The following is a 25,121-nucleotide window of genomic DNA, read 5'->3' as shown; positions in this document are numbered from 1 at the left end:
AAACAATAAAATCAACGTCATATTAATATTTAATGCTCGTTTCGCCGATTGCGCTTTTTGCTATTTTTGTGTTGCTAGAGGAGGACGTGCACGGACCTCGCATACTTTTAAAAATTAACGTCATATTAATTTTTATTAATTCATTGCACACTGAACAGCGACAGGTAAGGGAAGATAAGTTATTTGGTGTTTACCTCTTATTATGTTTGATTGAAGTTTGCATTTGCTGAAATTTATTTTTGCTTCAAGTTCGCTACTGTTTAGTACTGTTCACTTGAATGCTTCCTTTTTAAATCATTAAAGGCCTTTCTATTTGGTTTATAACATCAACATTAACCTATTAATCATATCAATATGTTGTAGGGGGAAGCTGAAGACTTTCCCAAACACATTTTTATAGGTTCAAAAATAGTGTCTGTTGTAGTTGCCGGCAAAGGACCCAGGTATGAATTTTTGTCAATATCGCACACCCCTAGGCTGCATAAATGCGCAAAGGTAAGCTATTATTAGAGTAATAAGTTATTTTACACTTTTATGCGCATGATCAGTTACGTGATTGGTCATGTTTCATGCGTTTATGGTGGTGTATAGTGTGGATGAAGATTCTTTTTAAAATGGCAGTATTAACGAGGATCGTTTTCATTTTAAAATGCCGTTTTAAAACGCAAATGCTCTAATGTAAACAAATCCTAAATGTGTGTAGTAAAAACACTCTCAGCACTTGCCTTTTGTGAAACACATAAATGCAACAATGACCTGTTTTATTTGGGGGGGGGGGTTTGTTGTAGCCTATTCAGGAAGGCACAACAATTTCTGTACATACAGTAAGCATGCAGACAAATACCACAAACAAGAAGGCAGATGTGTGACAATTTTTTGTCATACTTGTATACTGTAATTTCACTTAAAGAAAGTGTTATTTCACTACAGTGTCCAACTTTTAAAGTGTTTTACCGTAAGTGCAAAATGCATTTTTCATTCCAGTGTGCAACTATTCTATTGCTTTCTATGTAAACACATGCTAGACAGACGTTTGACCTTACACACACATCTTGCATCTTTTGCAGTTTCGAAGACGTTGTTTCAAGAGATAAAAGAATTTCAACTTTTGCAGGCAATGCAACTTATCAATGTCAGGTCCAGAACAGTGAACGAATCAGGAAACCCCGGAGGCAGGACAAGCAGTACAAGATTTTGTGTAGATCGTTTTAGCAGCAACAACATAAAAAAACAGCTTTTGTGGACTAAACGCAACTTCTGGTAGATTTCCACATAGAATCAATAACAAGAGAGTCCTTTCACAGTAGTTTATATGTGATAATAAGGAAAATCAATGACAAGTAAATTTCCTTTGTTCATATATCATATCCAGCGCATATCATCTATTACACTGAGCTAATGTTACTGTGTAAAATGAATGTATACAATGGCTGCCAAACCTCTCCGCACAGTTGTGATCTATGCTCGTTGTCTCTCCTCATCTTTAGCAAACCAAAGCATTTTATTTTCGACAAGGTACTTGTTTCAGAGATCAGTTTAGCCACTAGCCAGACCGATAAATAAATACAGAATGGAAGTTTACTTCAGTTTAGGTGGTTAACGTGCGTGTGTCCAATGAAACTGTTTATACATTAGCAAGTTGGCATGGCAATTTCTATTATCCCTCATGTTTTATTTTGTTTATGTTTATTTATTTAAAGAAAGGAGATGTTCTATTTATTTACCGTTACATCCCTAGTGGATATGGAATTTATAAAGATATATGCACACTAGACACAGCACATCTTGTGCCATTCTCAAGTCATATATTTTGTATGAATGATACCTGTATTAACTACACAGTTGCCTACATAGTAAAAATACCAACATACTTCCTGCTGTATGTAGCTGTGCTAGTTTTGTCCTTTGTATCATTCAGTGTCTCTTTGATCTTAAATTAACCTCAAACCAATGTTTCCATTTATTGTGCAATATGTGTGTTAATATACACTCCGGACACAAAAACCTGGTCACCTTGCCATGGCTATTTATGCAATAATTGAACATCTTACACTTTTAGAAAGGATGTGTTAATTTTTTACACATCTTTTTGTGTTAAGCTTTTAACACATTATGATGTTTTGTTAACGTAGTTCGGGAGAAACACGTCAAATTAATTACTCAAGTGCCTTCAGCTGTCTACAATCAGTAATCAACAAATACTCAACAAATACTCTAGTATCACCAGCTGTCTATAATCAGTAATCAACAAATACTCTAGTATCACCAGCTGTCTATAATCAGTAATCAACAAATACTCAACAAATACTCTAGTATTACCAGCTGTCTATAATCAGTAATCAACAAATACTCTAGTATCACCAGCTGTCTATAATCAGTAATCAACAAATACTCTATTATCACCAGCTGTCTATAATCAGTAATCAACAAATACTCTATTATCACCAGCTGTCTTCAATCAGTAATCAACAAATACTCTAGTATCACCAGCTGTCTATCAGTAATCAAAATATCTACCCAATTAGCAGGAAGGCAAGCCCATATATAATCACAGCCAAACTCACCTAAGGATTCTCTACAGTCTTCAGAATCCCTCCACCACCCCATCTCCTCTCACTCACCAGGTTACTCCCTAAACCTGGGGGGGATACTCTGTGTACGGGCTCATTTCCGAGCTCAGAGCTCTCTTCCCGGACAGCACGGCAAATATGTTTACAAATTTAATCTATCCAACTTATTTGTAAGTGTGAACTCATGAAATGTATAATTTTAACAAATTATTTGACATTTTGTGTTGATTTTGTGTTAAAATAAAACACAAGTTGTGTTAAAAGTAACACAAGATGTGTTGTTTCAACAATAACACAGAGATGGGTGGAATTTAGTGTGCATTTAGTGTGTTGTCCCAGAATCAACACTAATGTGTTGTTTTTAACACATCCGTTCTAAGAGTATATTCATGAATATCAGCTGACGTCACAAACATCTCAAACTTGTCTTCCGCCATTTTGAGTACCTGAAGTGGTCGCAAAAGAACTAGAAGCTATGCCTTCAATATATTGTGAGCATCAAAATCCCTATTTTTACAACACTAAGAAGGCTCGACACAACACGATACTTTGCTCGAAGTATCACCTGTGTCTCTACACGTAAAAGCGAGCATTGAGAACATTGTTTGTGTACACAGAGTTTACTAAAAGAAGGTTTTGAACAACTGACTTTGGTTGTTTTGGTGTCCGCTCGCCGCCATCTTGCCAGTCAAGAGGTGATAATTCGAGCAAAGTTTCATGTGGTATCGTGCCTTCTTAGTGTTGTAAAAATAGTGGTAGCTCGGTAGGAGCGGACAGCAGCTGGAAGAACGCATCGAGTAGGCATCACACCCTAACCAAGATATTTTTTTAAAGTAGCATTTCTTTTCATGACAGTCAAGGTGCGAAATGTCATCTTTCATAGCCATTTCCCGTATCCGTAAGAATCATAGACGGTAAAAGATAAGAAATCCGTAAATCGTAGCAAGCTAGCCAATGCTTGTCAGTAGCCTACTGGTACTCGGTAGGTACTCAAGATGGCGGCAGGCAAATGGAATGACGTAAAAGGTCACATGACTGATATTCATCAATAGAGGGTATGCACGTGACATCACCTTCGGCGAATGTGACTGCGCTTACGCCCACTGAGTGGCAAAAAGTCTGAGTGTCAGCATTAGCATAGCGTGAAAAACAGGTCTAAAATGGGAAAAATAGTTGTGTGATCGACTGTGCTAACAGATTTTACAAAAATTTGGAGCGGTCTTTTTTAAGACTGCAAAAAAACAACACTTAAATCAGTGCTGCCCAACAAAAGCAAAAGGCAGTAACTTCGTTTTTGGTCGAAGATTTGTTATTGATATTTTTGGGACATTCAAAACCTCCTTTATCATGTGCATAAGTATTTGAGTCAGTTTTGTTGTGTTTTCAAGAAAATAAAAATCAAGAAGAAAATAACTGTTGTTACAACTAAAGTCACTAAAAAGTCTAAACTTTAAAGTCATTTTTCTCAGTTCTACACTCTACACTTAAGGTATTTTGCCTTTGTAGGGCAGAGTGAATTAAATCAGTACTGTAGCAGTAGGCATATGTCAGGTATGTGAAATTTTGGGATAAAAAATCCTATAAAAATACACAAATAAATACTCTTATTCTTGAAAAGTTTGGTCAGTGAGTCTCCATTAAAAAACATCCATTATGATGACCCTTGTGTTGTACAAACGTGGGATGGTTTAATAGTGTTAGGCAATACAAACGCATTATGTCAGGAAAAGCAATATCTGGCCATATGCCAATGTCCACAGACTACTAGTTGTTTGGCAAGTTGTTAGGGTCACTGTTAAGGCCAACTAAATTAAATTTAAGCTAATAATAGTCAAATTTACTGGCGTTTTCGCAGTAGCCGCTATGAAAACCAGCCAATTTGTTGAATATTTTGCCACTCAACAGGGCGAGCTCCAGTGTGGTCACGTGGAAAAGTGACGTCGTTGCATAACCTCCACTGCACAAAACAATCATTCCTTACACACTTAAGAAATATTCCTGAGCTGACATGTCAATGCATTTCAATATGAAAAAATCCCCCGATTTCTGTGCTTATCTACACTTATGTATCGTGTGGTTGTTGTAGCCCAGGCCGTTTATAACAGCAGAGTCAGAGGTCAAACTATTGTGAAAAGCCTCTAACTCCTCCCAGAGGTCAGACAGAAAGAGAAAAAGAGAGATAAAGAGAAAGAGGCCAGCTAACCTGGCTAAGAAAGAAATAATGCATGGTAACTAAAGGTAAGACTCTTATTAAATATTCACACATGAGGGGGAGGAGAAAAGGGCACTCGAGAAAGAGAGAGAAACACTCAGCCCAACCTGTTAAAAACTGTACCTTTACTCAAACACTTTTATTGATCCCTCCACCCTCCTGATGCATGCATGTAATAAGGAAACAATTACGTTGCCATTTAAAAGCATTACAATTTTTACAAGAGCAACAACAAATGTTTAACAGCTATGAGGAAAAGGGGCTATCAAAACAAAAACAAGACCACATAAACAATAAAGTCATATGGGATGTAGACAAATGCTTGTGAAATTGCAGTGAAGAGAACATTTGCTCATACAATGACATCATCATTCGATATGGCCAAGTTCTGTGACATTTCCTCACCGCTCACATGCAAATCACATTCAGCTTTTTAAAAACTTAAACATTATAAACAGTAAGCATGTGGTGCGTTTCAGACAGACACTTACCTCTGGCACTTTGGGTGGAGGTTTCCGTATCACTTTGTCCTCAAAGACTCGTTCTTTGATCAGGGCACAGGAGACGTCCAGGGCACCAAGCAGGGCGTTGGGCTTAAAGCTGACAGGTTGAGCATCAGGTGACAGCAGCTCTAGGGTGTGATATGATGGATTTAAATGGTACTGACTGCAAAGATCCACCAACAGATCCATCAGAGCTTTTCTGAAGAGACAAGAGGAGAAACAAGGACAGAAAAAAATAGAGTTACTTGATGGTTAAGACTTCTATGAGAGAGAGAGAGAGAGCGAATGAGACGAGAGAGAGAGAAAGAGAGAGAGAGTCAGCTTGGGTTTCAGGTTATGTAAACCGGTAAATTGTTACATGGATGCTAGTTGGTTTGGCCTCACTAACCAGCTGTCAGTAATCCATCAAAAACCTCTATTCATAAATATTTGAACACAATTGATGGTCTTAATTCCTCGTCACAACATCAGACACAATCAGTGTGTTCAGACATTAATGTTGGGTGATGGGGTCTGGCTCTCGATCAGACAACCACTATGTCTTCAGTGGGGTTTTGCAAGCAAGTCATGCTTATCCACACCAGACTCAAAACATTTCTGTGTGGACTTTGGTTTGTGCATAAGGGTCACTGTCATGCAGGTCCCTTTCCAAAAACAGAAGCAGACAATTATCTGGTATGTCATTGCATGATTTTACATAATTGAGAATCCAGCCCTGCTAAAACATAAAATAAAATATCACATTTACATGGTATGTCTTACATGACTAAATGAAGAGTTTGGTTCCAAAACGCGATAAACGCCATTTTTGAAAAAAATGAGTTACTGCCAAAATCAGTATTATATCAGGTCAGTAGTTAAAAGTAAATAATTAATTTTACGCAAAATCCAATATCCGCCGTGTTATTCTGTCATCTTTTCTCCCTTTTTTCCCAAAATGCGACAAACGCCACTCCTCCTTTTTTACAGAACGCAATAAATCCATTCCTGTTATTAAAGCGCACCAGTCACGCAATGTAAACAAACATGGCGGACGCGCTGAGTACACGGAGTCCTAGTTTTCCTCATCTACTTTGTACTTCGTGATCAACAAACAAAACAAAATAATACTTTAATGGCATTGCTAAACCTGTGATGGTTTTCTGTGACGGGAAAGAAACGTAAGCCATCAACATCTAATAATTTCCGCGAGAGGCATTCGGCTGCTTGTTCTCCAGACAGCATCAAGCTTCTCATGCTAACACATTGACCCCAGAGGATCTTATGAAAACTTTACATTATTTTACTCAAAGTCAACGAAAATCGAGCGGGACCAAAACATTTTACAGCTGATCGCTGTGAAAATGTAAAGAGACGACGTCAAATATAACCGCAGCAATGTGTTCTTAATATAACAAAGTAAGTGTTTTGGTTAATGCCATTAATGTTTATTTTTTAATCATTGTATACCACTAGTCAACTAAATAAATATAAAATGGTAAAGATGAATGCACATTTATACATTGCTTTAATAGATTTATAGCATTTTGAAATAAAAAACTGTCATGGATTTATTGCATTTTGTGGAAAAAATAATTAGTTTTTATAATAAATCTTTGAAAATCAAGTTATGGATTTGAATTTTTTATGTTTTTATAACCTAAAGATGCTATGTGAAAGTTTGTAACAGAAAATAGTGGTTTTCATCTTGTCACTTTCTTGGTATAAAAAACGCTTTTTACCAAAATTTGTCAAAATGGATTTATTGCGTTTTGGAACCAAACTCTTCAAATACTGTCAAAGTAAACATTTGGCTAATGCTTTACTTACAATACACAACCAAAAATGTATTGAAAGGCCAGTGTCCCTGCTGTGACTTAAGGGTTTAATGCCCTGGTCAAGAGTGCAACTATAATACCTCATGGATCACTCTTTAAGTGTTGTGAACTTTGAACCTTTCAGTTAGCATGCCAGATCTTTAAACCATGTGTCATACTAGTGCACAAGTACCCAAGTAATAAATAACTCGGAAAGTGGAAACTATGATTTACCAATAAAACCGTGCAAGTCGAAATCAACAACAACAATACAAAATTGTTGAAAAGAAGCCGATTATCAAGTGAGAGCACATCTACGATAGTCTACTCCCTAGATATGACTATCATCCTCCTTTAATGTATGTCTTTTAGATATTTTCATCTCAACTGTTAGTTTGATTGCTTAAAAAAGAAACGGCACATCATACCTCAACATACAACACAACTTATCTTGGAGGGCGTGAAGGTCACATACTTTAGTCTTGCAGTCACTGAATGGCATTTATTGAATGTCTTATGGTTAAGTTGTTTTTAGCTGAAACTTTGTTCAGGCTAAAGAGAAGATATAATTTTACAGGCTTTTCTATGATAACACACTAAAGGTACATTGATATCTTTTTCAAGAATGCACTATTGCACAACTATTGTTTACCAATACAATGTACGCTCATTGACCCAAACACAAAACTAAGCACTATTTTAAACAGTTGGACTGCTACCTGAAGATGTGAGGACGAGGCGAAAGCCTTAACGCTTCTCATTTACTTTTAATGGGTGACGTCATGCGTTGCCCAACTGAATTGTGGATCCGTCAACGTCGCCACTACCGCCGCGGCAGATGTTGAACATTTCTCAACTTTTCAAGGGTTAACGCGTGCGTCAGCCAATAATGCAAATAACCTAATGTGAGCAAGCCAATAGGCTTTATGCCCAGCTGCACTTCTTCTTGAACTTCACCCAGCTCCTTGTTTCCTGTCTGCCATTATTGGACAAACTGATTAATTCAGGTGTGCCTGACCTCAGTAGTCACAACAACAATAAACAGACACATACTTATATTACGATAGGATTCATTTTTATCACATTAGAGTTTTTATTTTCTTTGAATAAGGTTTTATGTTATTAAAATATTTAATGCCATAGATTTTTCATAATTTTCACAAACAAACGTATACAAGCATATAAAAAACAAACAAAACTCAAGCTCACTGAAGATAACCAGTCAACATTGAATTAATGGAAAATAATGCACACCCAATGTGATAATGTGGCATGACGCATATGTGTATTTATGGCCAACCAAGTGGCAAAAATGCTCACAAGCAGCGGATGCAGGCTGGCACGCTCCTCTCACACAGAAACATTGAGCACATATAGCACTTTTGTTTGTGTTTCAATGGCTTAGAATCACTTTAAAACTCGGGTGCTTAAATACATGATGTGGGCGCATAACCTCGATAGAGATGATAATTTCTACCGGTTTATCATACCTATCGGTTTATCACCCCCACCCAATTAGGACTGTAAAATGTATGGATTATTCAACTAAATTAAAAGCATGATGCACTGTTTGTAACATCACGTGTTTAGTTGAGAAAACTTCCAGTGTTTCCCATACATTCATTTATTTGTGGTAGTTTGCCTGCCACAAAAACTAAATTTACCCTCACAAATAGATTTTTGCAGATTTTAGGTGTTTTTTCTCACCACACTTCGCTGTGACTGGTTTATACTTATAATCCATCGTTGGTGCACAAAATGAAAATGACATGATTGTAGAGTAGGCGACACGTGGTGGTGTGCACAGCATTTTTGTAACTTTGTGCGTGCCACTGGACTAAAACATTACCGCCCAGACCGCATATTAGTTAACAATTTTTTCACCCATCCCCCTGACAAATGTGGCACCACAAATAAACTGTGGGAAACTCAAACAGAATTTACAGGTTAAAGGTTATTTAACACATTACCCTGACATCTCGATTAAGTCCTAAGACACTTTTTCGATTCATAATGCCAGCAGTGAAATACAACATTAAGATTTCCTAACCTCACTAACTCACTATTTAATATAAACAGACAGATGTACAGTTAATTACATTCTCTGTGTTCTTAACGTTACATTGATCATTATATCTATGTAAACTCTGGATTATTTACCTGCCGTCCACAATGATGGTGGTCTGGTACCCTGTAGGCAGAGTGATGTGGAGATCCACGCTGGACTGAAGAATGTTTTCCTTGCTGTCTCCAACAGAAGATCCTCCTCCATCAGGCACAGCATTACGATAGACCTTTCGAGGAGCGGGCTGAGGGGGTCGAGGTGGAGGGGGGGCTCTGGCCTTCATTCTCCTTCTGTAGAGTAAAAGTAAAATAAACATAATTATGGATTTGTTTTTTTTTTTATAGATCGAGTTAAATGCTTTGTACAAAAGGTCTCCTAGAAGACACTATGCACCCTTTGATGTCTATAATACTACAGACCAAAATGCAATTGTATTAAAATACTCATTGAATGCATGTATATTAAAAAAGTATTTTAAGGATTAGACAATATCAAAATGACAGTAAGTTTCTTTGTCTTCAACATACATGGGACGTACATGGCGCCTGGCAAACAATTTGTTGCCACCAAGTGAGATGCCACAAGCTTTGCCATTTGTTTATGTACCAACATCAATAACTCGGTGTATTGGTTAAAGTTATAAACCTTGAACATCATTTTGATATGTGATTTCATATTGCAGTAATAAAAGGTAAGTCTATCTGCTTATAGCCCCACCCACAATACCCTCAGAGGATAAGATCAAGAACCTTTATAAAAACAACATTACTTTATTATGTAACATCAGGTGTTTTTACTGGACAAAACATCCATTCGAATCTCAAGCACCAGCTTTTGTCAGGATCCTACCAGATCCTTGTTTTGTATTTAGGTCTAGTTTAGTATGGCAGGGTCCTGACAGTTCAATGTTCTATGTGGGAGATGCGTGGTTTTAGTATTGGTTTATTTACACACATTTCGCAGGTCTTTTACTTGTAATGATTTCCAGGTGTATGTAATTTATTTTGTCCCTTGTTACCTGTAAGTTTACCAGTTAGTTTCATGTTTGCTTTAAATGCCTTATTTGTAGCCTGTAAACTACCTAACAAAAATAAACAGTTCATGCATGACAAAATTGTTAAAATTTAAAATAGTTTTAGATTTTTACAATTCAAATTTTGCAAATTAAACTGTTAAAGTCAGTGTTAAGTGATATTAAAAATGTGTTCAGAGTTTGTCACACAACAGACAAATGTGTTAACCACCCAGCCAAATCTGAATGATAAAAACGCCAAAATAAAATAAGTTATCAAAATCTGTAAAAAAAATAAGCAGCATGATCTCAAACGGTTTGGGCGTGTGTGCTGTCGAAGCTGAAACCACACCCACTCACGGGAAAGCTGCCATCTCTCTCAACTTTCAAATACCACTACAACTTAAAACGATGCTGGTGATTTAGTGTGAGGGGTGAGGTCATCCTCTGTGCCTGCACTGCCTCATCGAGTCACCATTTTAGCCCCGCCCAAATAATCCTCAACATAGAAATGTGAAAAAACTGTTTAACTCAACAATTCAGTAGTACATAGTTCAACAGTCTTTGTAACTTGTTTCAGCCATTTAACATTTACGTTTAGAAACATTTCTCTAAAATTACTTGACACTGATTTTAAATTGTAAAATGTCACTTTACTAAAATGTAGCACATGAATTCAATAATTATTTTGGGAAAATGTATGAAATAAAGTCAAACAATAAAGCTACAAATACGCATCTGAAAATAAAATTCACTGACAATGACATCATGATCACGGTTATGAAATCTGGTTGACATACAGAACCTAAATACTGAACAAACTAACAAACAATGCTTTAGTTTAAGTGACTGCTAGGCAACTGACACACAATTCACTATTACTTTCTCAAAGTCTTTGAAACTTAATATAGCCATTAAATACGCAAACAAAGTAGAAACTAGTTAAAGTTAAAAGTCATACTGCATTCTTACTTTGTCTTTCACAAACACTTTCTCACTTTCACTGACAGCAAAACATCACATAAAGTGTTCTCTAATTTTAACTTATCAGTCAAGTTAGTTTGTTGCCTTTCCATTGTGCAAATATTAGCAGAAGATAAAACCATCCTACTACTGTCAAAGTTGCCGTGAGAGTCTACAGTCCGTATCCAGGAATCCCTCAGAATCCAAGCTACTAGAACATGGCACGTCTATGATCCTAGAAGACACTTCTGGGCAGCTGAGAGGTGCAGAGCGTGTGAGAATGCCAAAATATTTGAACCTTGAGCACGTCCGGTTAATAATTGATCCAGACTTGTGCCAATACGCCTCCTATCAACCTGCACGCTCCGATTATGCAACCAGGGTTGCTCTCCGCCCCGGCACTACATGCATGGTCACATATTCCAAAGCAGACTATTAAAAGGTAAAACACAATGATTTGAATAACACACCACATTGGGCGAGACAAATTTTTGCATCTCTTGGACATGGAGTCCACAGTTCTGTAATGCTTTATTTGTAGCCTGTGAGTGTGCACTATAATGAACAACAAAGAATGTATATGAAATATAAAATAAATGAAAATATACCATGCAATTAATTATACACTTTTAAATAATGGTACGCGTGTTTGTAACACATTACAGTACCCATTCAGGATTTTAAGATTACAGGGCATTGCACCAGATAATAAATATCCTGTTTTGTATTATAATGCAAAAAACTTAAACCATGGTTCTGCAACAGGAGGTCCAGGGAACCTTGGGGGTCCGTATTGGTATTACTGGGGGGGCTCCAACTATAGTTTGAAAAGATTTTTATTTTTTTATTACATAATGCAATAATAGGCTAATAATAAAAATAAAACTTTGATTAAAATGAAGAGTATTCTCCCCAAAAAAATATATTCAGTTAAATTAAAATGTTTTGCAGCATGCCAAAAATTATTATTTTAATATCTTTGTAATGTAACCATCATAACAAAGTATGTAAATCCAGTCCAACTTTGATAAATGTACTGGGAATCCCTGTTCCTTGGCCTGAAAAAGGTTTAAAAAGGCCTCTCATATACCTGTAGCCCTAACTAGATAAGCTTAGTATTATAATTTATTATAACTAGAAATGCACCAATATTAAAATTTTCCACCGATAGTTTGGTAGTTATTATTAATATGATAATAAATTATAATATTATAAAGTAACATTAACTTGCATTAACTACATTTTGAAAATTAAATTATCTGAATGTTATTCATTCATATAATGACCATTAATATTGAACATTAAACTGGTGATGTTTTCTATACACAGAGCTCAAATCAGCCTTTGACTATCAGCCGATAGTGTGAAAAATTGCTTTTATTAACATAGCGATTACTGGCCCATATATTGGTGTACCTCTTATTAATACTATAATTTTTTATTACTGAATTAATTTGGAACAATACACCGCATTATAATGCACAATTTAAAAGTTTTAAAAATATTTTATCGTAAAAGTCCCATTTAGTGTTTGCATTAAGCTGATTCAGCAATCGTTGTAAAACCTCAGCCCCTGCTTTGTGTTTGTAATGTGTAATGTGCATTAAGTAAAGTCCAGTCATCCGGTGCTGATGGGGACAGGAGGTGTAGAAAGTGTTTTTTGTGTCGAGCTCCGTAGCTGCTCAGATCGCACACCTTTTCCAACAAAGAGGCCTTCAGGCCTGAGCCAAATTCCCTCAGAGAGCAGGAAACTCTCAGCATCTCAGCTGGCAGCTCCAAATACACACCATTCACTCTGACTGGGTTACTAATGCACTGACTTTGTTCTTTATAGAGAGGAGTTAGCTTTCACTGCCCGATTGATCAGATTTTAACAATACTCTTTTATCTCAAGTGTTGTTTAGTTTGTACAGTTTTACCATATTACTCTATCAATTCGGCAATCTATATAATTTGCATATTGTGTGCAGCATGCAAATTTTTTCTATGCATGTAATACTAGGATGACCTACTGTACTAGTAGAGGACATTTGCCAAACCTCTGCGCAATATGTTAGCATTTATTCTGAATATGACAATCTATAAAGGTCACAGGACCAGAAGTCAGAAATTTTTAAGCAAAAGAATTACCAACGAATGAAAGTGGGAAAATCCTTTGTGAACTTTATAATTACAGATTGAAAAGTTCTGTCTAGTCGATAACAAGTACTGTTCACTGAGACAAACATGTTTTTATTTTAAGAAACAAATCAATCAGTGGGTTGAAGAACTGTAGCTAAATTGGTAGAGCATTGCATTAGCTGTGCAAAGGTCATGGGTTTCGATTCCCGGGAATGCACATACTGATTAAATATATAGTGTGAATGTACTGTAAGGCCCAATCCCATTTCTACCCCTACACTTATCCCTACCCCTCTGTTTAGCATGCTAAATGACAATGCTTAACCTTTCCCTTTTCAAGGGGCATGGGATGAGGGGTAGGCGTAAGGGTATAAAATAGAATTGGGCCTAAGTTGCTTTGGATGAAAGTGTCTGCTAAATGCATAAATTTAGATATTTTTTGCTGATTAGTTAGTAAACTATGAAAGGAATTGTATTTCACTAACCTGCCTGCTGGAACAAACTGCTAAAGCACTAACCTGATTAACAGATTATTGTTGTTAGAAAGAGCGTCTGCATGACCCCAATAAGTACCTAAACCATCACACCCTTCCTGTCCATCAAGCTCTCTGCTCCAGTTTACAAAACCAGCAAGCAACAACATACTAACACTTATATGTCACTTACTATACTAAACATATTTGCATTGTTTTATTGTATACGGAACAAAAAAGTATTTTTATGCTGTCAAAGGAAGTGGATTGGCTGAACAGAAGTCATTCACTCTGTCAACTCTTGCTCAGTAAGAAGGAAACCATCTTGAGCGATTTTTGAAACTTTAGCCAATCAAGTGTGCAGCCATCAGATGCAAACAGGAAAACCTCAAAATATTATTTAAAGACCCAGTTAATCTGAGATAATAGCAAAGTGCAGGCAGTAGGGGGCGTCGTATCATGCAGACCACCTACTGCTGAGGGTTTAATGAGATTCAGCACAGAACAACACAGCATTCTTTTAATAGCAGTTGCCACTGTGTCTCTGTGTCAGACAGTTAAAATCCAGGCAGATAAATCAGTTGATAGTTGGTTATTTTAGCTGATAACCACGACCACTTGGGCATATTAACAGAACTTGAAGTGTCAGTTTCAAAATCTACATGTTTCAGTTCCTCAAAAATGACAGTACAAATCTTAGAAAGGCAACTATGCTCTACTGCATTTTCGGGTCACCAGGGCTTTTTAAACAATTCTCACTAATATTTTTCTAAATAAAACCATATTAACCTATTTAAAAGAGTGATTTCCCTGTTATATTATTTTCAAGTTTGCAGTCAACACAGAATTTGCTAACATCAGCTGGTTTTCATAAAGACGTATCTTAAAAAAATAGACCAAGGGCAGAGTGCAACTGTATATAAAATGCATGTTCCTATAACACACAAAACACTTAAAAGATTAGTCCTCCACATTTTCTGATCATTTACACCCCCATATTACCAAAGATGTTTATGTCTTTCTTTATTGAGTCAAAAATATATATATTTATTTTTTAGAGGAAAACATTCCAGAATAGTAGACTTTAATTGACTCCAATGTTTTGAAGGTCCAAATTGCAGTTTCAAAGCAGCTTCAAACGATCCAAACCGAGGCATAAAGGTCTTATGTAGTGAAACAATCGTAATTTTCGCCAAAAAAAAGAGGACTTTTTAACCACAACTTCTAGTCTTGAAACTTGCAACTTTACGGTTTATGTAATCACGTCGAAAGGTCACACATGACGTATGCGAAATGCACACAAACAGCCAATTTTAAACAATAAACTGGCACAAAGACATTAATTAGTGTCATTCCACATACAACAACTTCCAAACGGTCCTTTTTCTCCATGCTTTAAAGACTGGAGTGGTAGTTTCGCATATGTCATGCATGACTTTTTGATGTGATTATGTAACACGTAAAGTTGTGGACGCGCATCCCAGCGCTAGTGCAAGATGGGAAGTTAAATAGTACATATTTTTTTTATTTTTGTGTGAAAATGATAATCGTTTCACTAGATAAGAACCCTATGCCACGGATGACATTGTTTAGAGCCCTTTGAAGGTGCATTGAAACTGTAATTTGGACCTTTAAACCATTGGGGTCCATTGAAGTCCACTAAATGGAGAAAATCCTGGAAGGTTTCCTCAAAAAATAAATTTCTTTTCATCTGAAGAAAGAATCTTGGATGACATGGGGGTGAGTAAATTCTTATGAAAGTGGACTAATCATTTCACACCAAATCACCATTAAAGAAACTACTGTACTAGAGCCCGACCGATATATCGGCAGGCTCAAATGCCTCGTCGAAAATAACAAATGTTTTGGTTTCCTAGGTAATCTATGTGTTGGCTTTTGTGCTTGTTATATAAATAAACTATGTTTAAAGAACTTTGTTGTTATTTATTCTTAGCGGAGTTTACCGGAAGTTACGTGCGGATCGCGACAGCCACTTGTTTATGTTGTTACTGCTGAAACCGTATATACTGGAATATAAGACGAGGTTTTATTGGATTATCGTTTTTTAAAACCAACAAACATTTGTATAGGTATCGGCCTTCAAAATCCTTTATCGGTCGGGCTCTATACTGTACACTGTGATACACTCAACACCCAAACAAAGCTGCCCTTTCATCTGAAAGGACACTTCACAGAGCTCCTCTGAGTGCTACTCCATTATGTTGCCAACGCTGAAGTTTCCTCAAGTTATAATCTGGACGTTTCACACTACACGAGACAACACTAAAGTTATCGTGCTAATATAAACAACAACAAAGAGGTCTTCGTAATACATTTTTAGCAAATATTTACACAAAAGTTGAAAAAAATCAAGATTAAGTACTATGGATTATAATACTAAAGCTCACTTTCAGTTGATTCTTGTCTAACTAATGCTCAAGTGTTAGGCAAATAAAGAGATCTATGAGCACCATGTGTAAGTGGTACATGGGATATGACCTGACCAAATGCTCTAGTGAACTGAACAGTGCAGTAAACAATAGCACTTTTATAAACCCTGCTGTTGTTTGGACTTCTGTTTTAGCCCACAGCAAACTGTGGGATTCACCCTGAACAGTCCAGAGCAAATGTTTGTCTCTCAGAATCGGCCTTTGTGAACGTGGTTCTATGTAAGCTTTCATTTCCAGAGATCAATTACTAAACATGTTGACTTTGGAAAGACCAAACAAAGCATGCTGACTTTGAAAAGGCATCCAAAAGCCAATCTATTCATTTTGCTTCAATGATGCATATTACACAAAAAGAAGTCTAAAAATCTTGATAAATAAAATGAGCAGCGTCTACTAGCGCAATAGGTTGACAGATCTTTATATCATGTTGTTTCACTGCACACATGATAAAACACATTAAAGTCTCCAAGGTCAATGTGATCTACAAAAGCACAATGAATGCCTCAGAGGTTTTGTCAGAGTTAACCCTTACAGCCCATTTTTTCTAATGTTGCCACCTGTGCTCCATTGAGAAAGTGAGCTTGCTCACCCTCGGTGGTTCGGCAGGGCGTAACAACAGGCACATGCCTCGTGGGAGTCATGGTGTTCACGTAGCAACCTATTTTTATATCCAAAGAGAGAGAGAATGAGAGAGTGACCAAGACAGCATGTGTGTGTGTGTGTGTGTGTGTGAGAGAGAGGGAGAGAGAGAGAGAGAGAGAAAGAGAGAGAGAGAAAGAGAGAGAGACTCTTTGCTCAGGCAGCAGCAAATTTATGATTTAAGCCTCATGCATGCAAAGAGTGAATGACCAAGACGATTGGCAAATCCGGATGGACCTTCAACTTCTTACCAGCGTTTGTTTGCCGTTGCCATGCATGTAACCTGCTGGCATTGCATCCGCCCTTGATCTCTGGTTACAGGGCCATTTTACAGCCAGAAAGCCCCACCCTTTTATGCTGAGGTATAAAGCTTCCCCGTCCTTTGAGGAGCTATAAACAGCTCACAGCAATGCTACCGTACTGACAACTTGGAGCAAAAATAAATATAACAATGACAAAATGGCAACGGCAACACATAAATGTCAAAAATCAATGATTTGTTAGACGAGTGCAGATGTCCGTAGTTTTGTCCTGTTTTATATTTAAACAAATGATCTTAATTTTGTTTTGAGTTTCAACTTCACTGTTATACACTGTTAAGTGTTTACATTAGAGCATTTGCGTTTTAAAACATATTAAAAAGGCATTTTAAAATGAAAACAATCCTCGTCTATAATGTTTCAAAAACGATCTTCGCAAAAGTTATTAACAAAACATCGATTAAAATTAAGAAACAAATGATCTGAAACGAAATTCATGTCAAGAAGCAAACAAAACTTATCAAGTGGTCGAAAAATTATCTGACCCATTTCTCTCGTCATATTGGCCTTCAATCCATTACAAAGGCCTATCTATGGGTGCGTTCACACAGCAACATATTGGGAGTGACAACCGTATTTACTTACAGGTGTGAGTCTGAAAGTGTCCTGTTCACACATTAAATTAAAGACACAAATAGAACACTGCCTGTATAACGAGCAACTGACCTCAAACCCGTATGCTAGTTACACGCGGTGCCTGTAACCATAATGACGGACGTAAATATAAAAAAGAAAGTATTATTTATGCAATGAGCAAAACTTTATTTATGTAATTAACAAAAACAGCTGGCTTGTTTAACGCTTACCATTGTGCAGAAAAAATAAGCACGGGTAGTTCAATATTTAAAGTTTTAATTTCCAAAATGAATGAACATAAAATCAGTGTCAGCAACTGCACGTTTTACCAAGAAAGAAATTGAACTTTATTTACAGCATTAACGCAGCCAAATAGGAAGTGCGCTTACGCTCCCGCTCTGTAGGTGGCGCTGAGAGTATGGTTTACCAAGCACAGGCAAGATCAGACTTTTAGCGCCACCTAGAGAGCAGGAGGGTAAAAAGGGCACTTTATATGTTGCCAAGGTTCTGTATGGATGCTAATAATGTTTTAAATAATGTTCAATATCCTGCAAAAACCGACCGATTTGCTTCACAAGCAGCCAAAATGTCACCAGAAGTCATGAGGATTACTTTTGTATTGGATATAGCTGCTTTATAAGCTCTCAAAGTGATGGATCTTTTGCCTTGCATTATATGAATCACAGATGGGTTTTTTGCGAAATTTCTTCTTTATTGCTGCACTGAAGATAAAAGGTGAGTTAATAAACAGGAAATTTTTATATCCCTTTTATTATACACTTAACATTATATTAATCGTCCACTTTTAAGGTTTAAACTCTATATATCTCACTTACTGGGCTGCACGCGATTCTATGCGTAATGTAATATGTTCTGTGGCGTCTATGAAGGTAATATAATATCACATTAACCTTATGGAGCAATTCTGCTGCGTAGTTTACAGTCATTTTCATGCACTGAAACGTTATCTTAACACAGAGAGCAACGAATGACGTGACAGACAACTGGTGTGATTCCGTTCACACGCCACAGCTTCTCTGTAAATACGGTTGTGAAACCCGAAAAGTTACGGGTGTGAGGTCGGTTATAGAATGCGGTTGTCAAACCCGTAAATAACCGAACTGCGTGTGAATGGAACCGTCTTAAGGACTCAAATATGGGTTTGACAACCATATTATGGTACCGTGTGAACGCAGCCTGTGATTATATTAAATTATATTCTTTCGTAATAAGCTAATTAAATTGAATCAAAACATAAAAAACATTACAACAATATTCAAACAACAATACTCAAATATAAAACAGACATGTTCTCTATAAGGATCCATGTTGAAAAGCAATCTGATGTGCACTATGTTTACTATTCTGGGCAAAACCAGTTGTTCGTTTACATAAGACTCTGTCTACGTTTGTCTACACTGCAGCACAACCCTGGAGTTCTCAAACTAAAACAGGGTCTGCAGCGTTTCTGAATGACTCTGTTTATGAGTTTCAAGAAGCTGGAGTAACTTGGATGAAAGGCACAAACGTGGCAAAAGTAATGCTTTTTAAAACACATTAATGTAAAAGTGGGCTTAGATTTTTCTTCACAATCTCTGTATGACTTTGTATCTAATTTTGCCATCTTAACCCAGGAATACACTGCAGGATTTTTGCACCCCTATAAGATCATTATCTTATCACACTGTGCGACATGGATTGTTTAAACTTGGGTACGGCAAGCATGTTAGCATGCGCTAGTGGTATCAGTACGCAAGTCGTAGCAGCAAACACACTGTGCGTTGATCATGCCGAATTTCCGACACTGTCATTAAACTATCGTAGGCTATCTTTGGAAGCAAGTCGTTGATCATGAAGAACCATGATCACAGAAATCGGGACGATTGTTTCACGATGGCAATCTTTCATCTAGGACAGCCAAAAATCATGCAGTGTATCCCAGGCTTTAAACTGGCCCCAAACATTAGTGGTATCCATTCACCCTGTTCTATCAGTCACAGTCTATAGAAAGACCAGATATGCCATACAAACACTAACAACAATACCTCAGCAGATTTCTTTCCAGAATATTCTGTTTGATTTTAAAAAAATGTGCTGAGGTAACAACATGTCCCATTACAGGACACTCATCACTCCCTCTGTCTATACCACAATACCATTCTATCTCAACTCTAAACACCCATACATGAAAAGAGAAAGCATGCGGGCGGTCTTTGAGTGCCATGGATGCTGGAAAAAACAATCGGTTCTCCCAGGAGACAGAAAACTTTGTCCCTCTGGTACAAACACTCACTGGGATCTTGGGCCCAATTACTCACCCTCTCCAGAGAAGTGATGGAAAAGACAGGGTGAGAGAAAAAGTGTCTGCTGTGGGTTTAAAATAAAGTCAAGTACAACAGGATTTGGATAAGCTACATTTAATATGTTTATAAAACATGACTACCACAAGACCACCTCAGACAACCAGAGGTGGAATAACAGTACAATATGTAGAAAAAATAGGCAGCATTTTCTGCTCTCACGTGGTGGGGGCGTGGCCAGTGTTGTTGCTGAAACCACACCCACTCGCATCTTTGAGCCACCATTTCAATAGGATTACGTGTTATTTCACAAATTTCCCCGGAACAACCACTAACGCAAACAATTATTATGTTTCTAACAAGTTATGAGAAATAAAAATGCAATTTCATTAAAAAAAAAAAGACGATTAGCTTACCTACTAAGTCAGTCCTTACAAGCATTTGTGATTCTGTAGTATGACAGGCTGTGTCTAGCGTCCAGAAACAGATTTGATTAGTTCATCCCTCAAGTCTTTGGATTCGAGTCTTTTGTCACGAAATGTCACTGGATACAGAAATTAGTAAATAACTGCTGACCTTATAATCAATAATTACATTATTTCTTAAAATGCAATGTACAATTATTAAAAATAGAGATGCCTGTGTAACATACCTTTATAACATAGCAAAGATGTACACAAACAATGTACACATAATTGTTGTTTATTGTTATACTGTAAATCATGCCAGCAAAAAAATATAAAATAAAAATTTAAAATAATTAAAACACACACGTGCACCACAGATCCTGAAACATTTAACAATAATTGAGTGAGACTGACCCGAAGACTCAAGAGATGAACTAATTATTTCTCTTTCCGGTACAGATTACAGATGGACCGATATTTATTTTTATTTATTTTTCCCGATACCGATTTTTGTTTCATCAGCCTTAGCCGATGACCGATACAGGCTGCCATTTAAAAAAAAATTGAGCCGATATTTATAGCCGATACTGCTTTTGCTCACTCAATTTGCATCATACACTCTAGAAACAAACGGTTCTATATAGCACCAAAACTGGTTCTTTGCTCGTAATCATAGAAGAACCATTTTTAGTGCCAAATAGCACCAGTGAAGCACCTGTGTAGAACCATATAGTGCTATGTAGAACCATATGTGGTGCTATAGTGGTGCTATATGGCCTCTATATGGTTCTACACAGGTGCCATACAGGTGCTTCACCGGTGCTATATGGCACTAAAAATGGTTCTTCTATGATTACGAGCAAAGAACCAGTTTTGATGCTATATAGCACCGTTTGTTTTTAGAGTGTAGAAATGACACGATGATGCCAAATGTTACAAGTCTCAATTTAAAAAAGTACCATTTATTGAACTTATTTAAACTATATTAAACAAATAGTAAAAACAGGTGAGGGTGCTACTGAACCATGAACTGCACTCTCCACAATGACAAAAAAATATCAGCAAAGGATATTGATTTCTAGTAGAGCCCGACCGATATGCATTTTTTGGGGCAGATGCCGATACAGATATTAGAGAGTAAAAAAAGACCGATAACGATATATCGGCCGATATTCATTATGTGCATATTATAGTACAGTACACATATACTACAGTATATTATACTACTACAGTACTGTACATAGAATACACTATATACATTAACAGAATATACTATATATAAATACTTTTTGCAATGATCACTCTATGATCACACCACAAATGTGGTGATCAAACACTTAAAATGACGTGACAAAGATATGTAATATAGGCAGGTGTGTTTTACAAGTTAACAATAAACTTTATTATCCAAAATGATTCTGATATAAGTGCACAAAACAGTAAATTTGACTTATTATAAATAACTTTAAAACACAAACAAAACAAAATACATATAACTTAAACCATTGTCAGTTTTAACGAGAATAATGTTATATTGGGCTTATTTTAAAAAATGGAAACTTATAAAGTCATTGTTATATTGGGCTTAGCTTTAGAGTAAGTTATAGACTTCACAAATTAATTAAAAACTTACCGTTAAGACGACAATGCTTGAATTACTGACAACATACTGATGTAGGCTAATGTTTAATGTACTGCACAACTTTTTTATAACACGAACCCACAGTGTTCTGCCGGGACTTTAAACTTTTATAAAACTAAAGCGTCTGCTCTCCGCCTCTTTTATTTAAGAAAGGGTGTAAAGTTGCGCGAGCTTATTTAATCAATTGCTTTGAAATGAGCATGTAACAGCACAAGCAGCTGTACTCCCACAGACTGCGCATCAGTTTAAGCGCGTCCTTTCTCCGCCTCGCGTCATTTCTTCCGCTTGCGTTTGAAACAACTCGCAAGTGGACAAAAAAGACTGATTAAAACCACCAAATGTAAACAGGAATGTGTCTCTCTCGTCCACTTATAATCCAATCGACCAAAGCGCGTCTTAATACCAGGTGTAAAATGTTTTGACGAAACCGCGTGACTGCCGCGCCCGCCACCTGAACTGAGAGACTGACTGAAGTGAAGGGGGTGGGGGATTGGGTGATGTCACTACAGTGAGTGACCTGAGTCGCCATTAGCAACCAATAGGGCGCACTCTGCTGGACAAACAAGTACTTACATCTTTCAAAAGCATTAATTTGTTCTTTAAGAAATGTTTATATCGGCTGCATATCTGCGGCTTATATGCCGATACAGATATATCTGCAACATGCTCATATGGGTCGATAAAATCGGCAAAACGATAAAACGGTCAGGCTCTAATTTCTAGCACTTTACAACTACAAATATAGAGATGAGAAATAAAAACCCGCTTTGTCCAGCTATGATCAGCTGTTAGGCCGAGCATTCGATGTTGTCATGGAAAGGTTGGTTGTTTTTAGTCACATGACCTGAAATCGCTTGTGGCTTCCAGCACTCTGTCTGTAAATAATGCCAGAAAAAAATCACAGCCACGTATCGGATGCCGATACACATAAAACCCGCAAAAATCGGCCCGATATATTGGCCGGGCGATAAATCGGTCTATCACTAGTACAGATAGCATAGCATAGCCCATTGCGTTGTCACAAGTGAAAGAAACAAATGACTCGGACCAGGAGTAAATTGTTTTGAAATAGCTCTATAAAAATTCACCATGATTTTACTACAGTTAACCAAAAAACTATGGTTACTGTAGTAAAACCATGGTAACCAGAAAATAAACATGGTTTTGACAACAATAGTTTAACCATGGTTAGTGTAGTAAAACCATGAGTAATCAATACTAGGGATGGGCATTCGATTAAGTTTTCTTTGTCGATCGTCGGGAGAATTAACGATCGACTATCGATTAATCATTAATATTTTTATAATAAAATTTGTTATTTAACTTTTATACTTAAAAAATGCAATGAATACAAATATACAGCGTGTTTTTCCTCGATGAGACCTTTATTACAAGATCAACTTGTGGCAGACAGTTAAACTATGTTTCAAACATATATGTGCGTGCATGTGCGGTGCTCTAAAGCAGCGGAACCTGCAGCTGCGAGCCAGCGTTCTTGAGACCTCATTAGTTCCAAAATAAAAAAACAAAAAACAGATTCATGTTTTACATTAAATTAAACAAAAAACATAATACTTAGATCTGAAAGGTTTTGTCAAAATGTAACTCAAAATTATTCAAGCCAGAAGAAAGTGCAAGATATTAGCCTTCCTAACATTAGGCTATAACAAATTAGGCATTAAAGCCTCGTGAAAAATAACTAACTTTAGTAACTCGCATAAAACTTCTGCACCAGTCTACTGATTTTTTTTGAGAAATAAAAACATGTTTTGGGGTCAGACGCGACCGCAACCCATGGTGACCGTCAGTCCAGCCGCCGCCGAAAACAGCCGCTCCGAGGAGACTGACCGGGAGGTACCTCAGCACTAACTTGGCTTATTCCGCATACAGAGTATGTGTAAAACAGCGTGCGTTTTGTGAGCCCCATTCATTATTGTTTAATTATACTTACATAGTCTTTTAGTTTTTATTTGTTGTAAAACAACAGTAGACACAAATTTACTATGGTCTCCAACTCCACAATATAGCCTACCATAACCATGTTATTTGTAGTAAAATTGCGGAAATACAAATCGTTTTTTATCTGGAAAAAAAACATTTTCACAATGATAAAATCATGGCTAATTTTCCTACGGTAGTAATTACAAAATTATATATGTTTGAAAGACGGAGATGCGCACCTGTCAATCTATTACATAACAGAGCGAGGCCAGAGACAAACGTGCTCATAAACGGGAGTAATATGGAATAATGTGTGCATCTTTGAATAACTGTAAGTATACATTTCTTTTAAATATATATTTGTCATATAAAGTTTTGAGACATGGCCTAATAATGCTTTTTTCACTGTTATTGCTCATTTAGACTTATTGTGCGGGTAACAGCGTTTTTGACGCATTTACCTCAGAGATTATTTTAGCAATATTGCTTTTTTGCCGGTAATAATAATACAATTTATATTTCAATCCTGTTTCATTGTCTGTTTATTCATTTCATTATGCTGTTATGTTAATGTGAGGATATTTATCTGCCATATGAAACGTGCCGTTAAATGAATACTTTTATATAATATTCAAATTATATGCGGAATAATGTCTGCATCTTTGAATAACTGTAGGAATACAGTTGCTTATTTTTCTCATAAAGTTTTGAGAAATAATAATATTGGATTTATATTATTTATATTATTTAATAATAATATAGGATTTATTTCCATGAGACGCTTTTTGTCGTTGAATACTCTCGTTTATTATTTGGAAATCATATACATACATAGTAGGAAATATATAATGTGGAAGGGTAGACTTGCAAAGTTACTCTGCTTATTTTTATTTATGATATATGTGGAGATAAATAAAGCATTGCAAACTGCTGATTTGATCCATTCAGATCCTGACCACCAGGCTAGAGATTTTAAACATCCTTAATCCACACTTACTAGTCTGTCAAATAATATCTAAAATATATTGTTTTGTGAAAAAAAATGATGCTTTGTTCTATTGTTTATGCGAAAAAGTGTTCACAGAAAGTGTCAATCACATGCACGTTTTATATGCAGAATAAGCGGTCAGC

The 25,121-nt window shown here is 36.6% G+C and overlaps 1 protein-coding gene across 13 annotated transcripts in view; it reads right to left on the bottom strand.

Moving 5' to 3' along the window:
• Positions 1-25,121, bottom strand: part of cobl (cordon-bleu WH2 repeat protein) — a 101,962-nt gene that overhangs the window by 58,984 nt on the left and 17,857 nt on the right. For 9 of the 13 annotated variants that reach the window (XM_055209480.2, XM_055209476.2, XM_055209477.2 and 6 more), the window contains 2 exons: positions 9,242-9,436; positions 5,274-5,484 (listed from right to left, as the gene is read on the bottom strand). In XM_055209480.2, the coding sequence (XP_055065455.2) occupies positions 5,274-5,484; positions 9,242-9,429 (399 nt within the window). In that variant the 5' untranslated portion in view covers positions 9,430-9,436. Of the gene's footprint in view, positions 1-5,273; positions 5,485-9,241; positions 9,437-11,130; positions 11,153-11,269; positions 11,424-25,121 lie in introns of those variants that run through there. The other 4 variants (XM_055209478.2, XM_073871882.1, XM_055209482.2 and 1 more) reach the window with 4 other exon arrangements.

This window comes from Misgurnus anguillicaudatus, chromosome 10, assembly GCF_027580225.2.
Source record: "Misgurnus anguillicaudatus chromosome 10, ASM2758022v2, whole genome shotgun sequence".
In the NCBI taxonomy this organism is placed as follows: domain Eukaryota; kingdom Metazoa; phylum Chordata; class Actinopteri; order Cypriniformes; family Cobitidae; genus Misgurnus; species Misgurnus anguillicaudatus.
The sequence above is the reverse complement of the archived record's forward strand: the minus strand, read 5'-3'. Positions and strand labels throughout refer to the sequence as shown.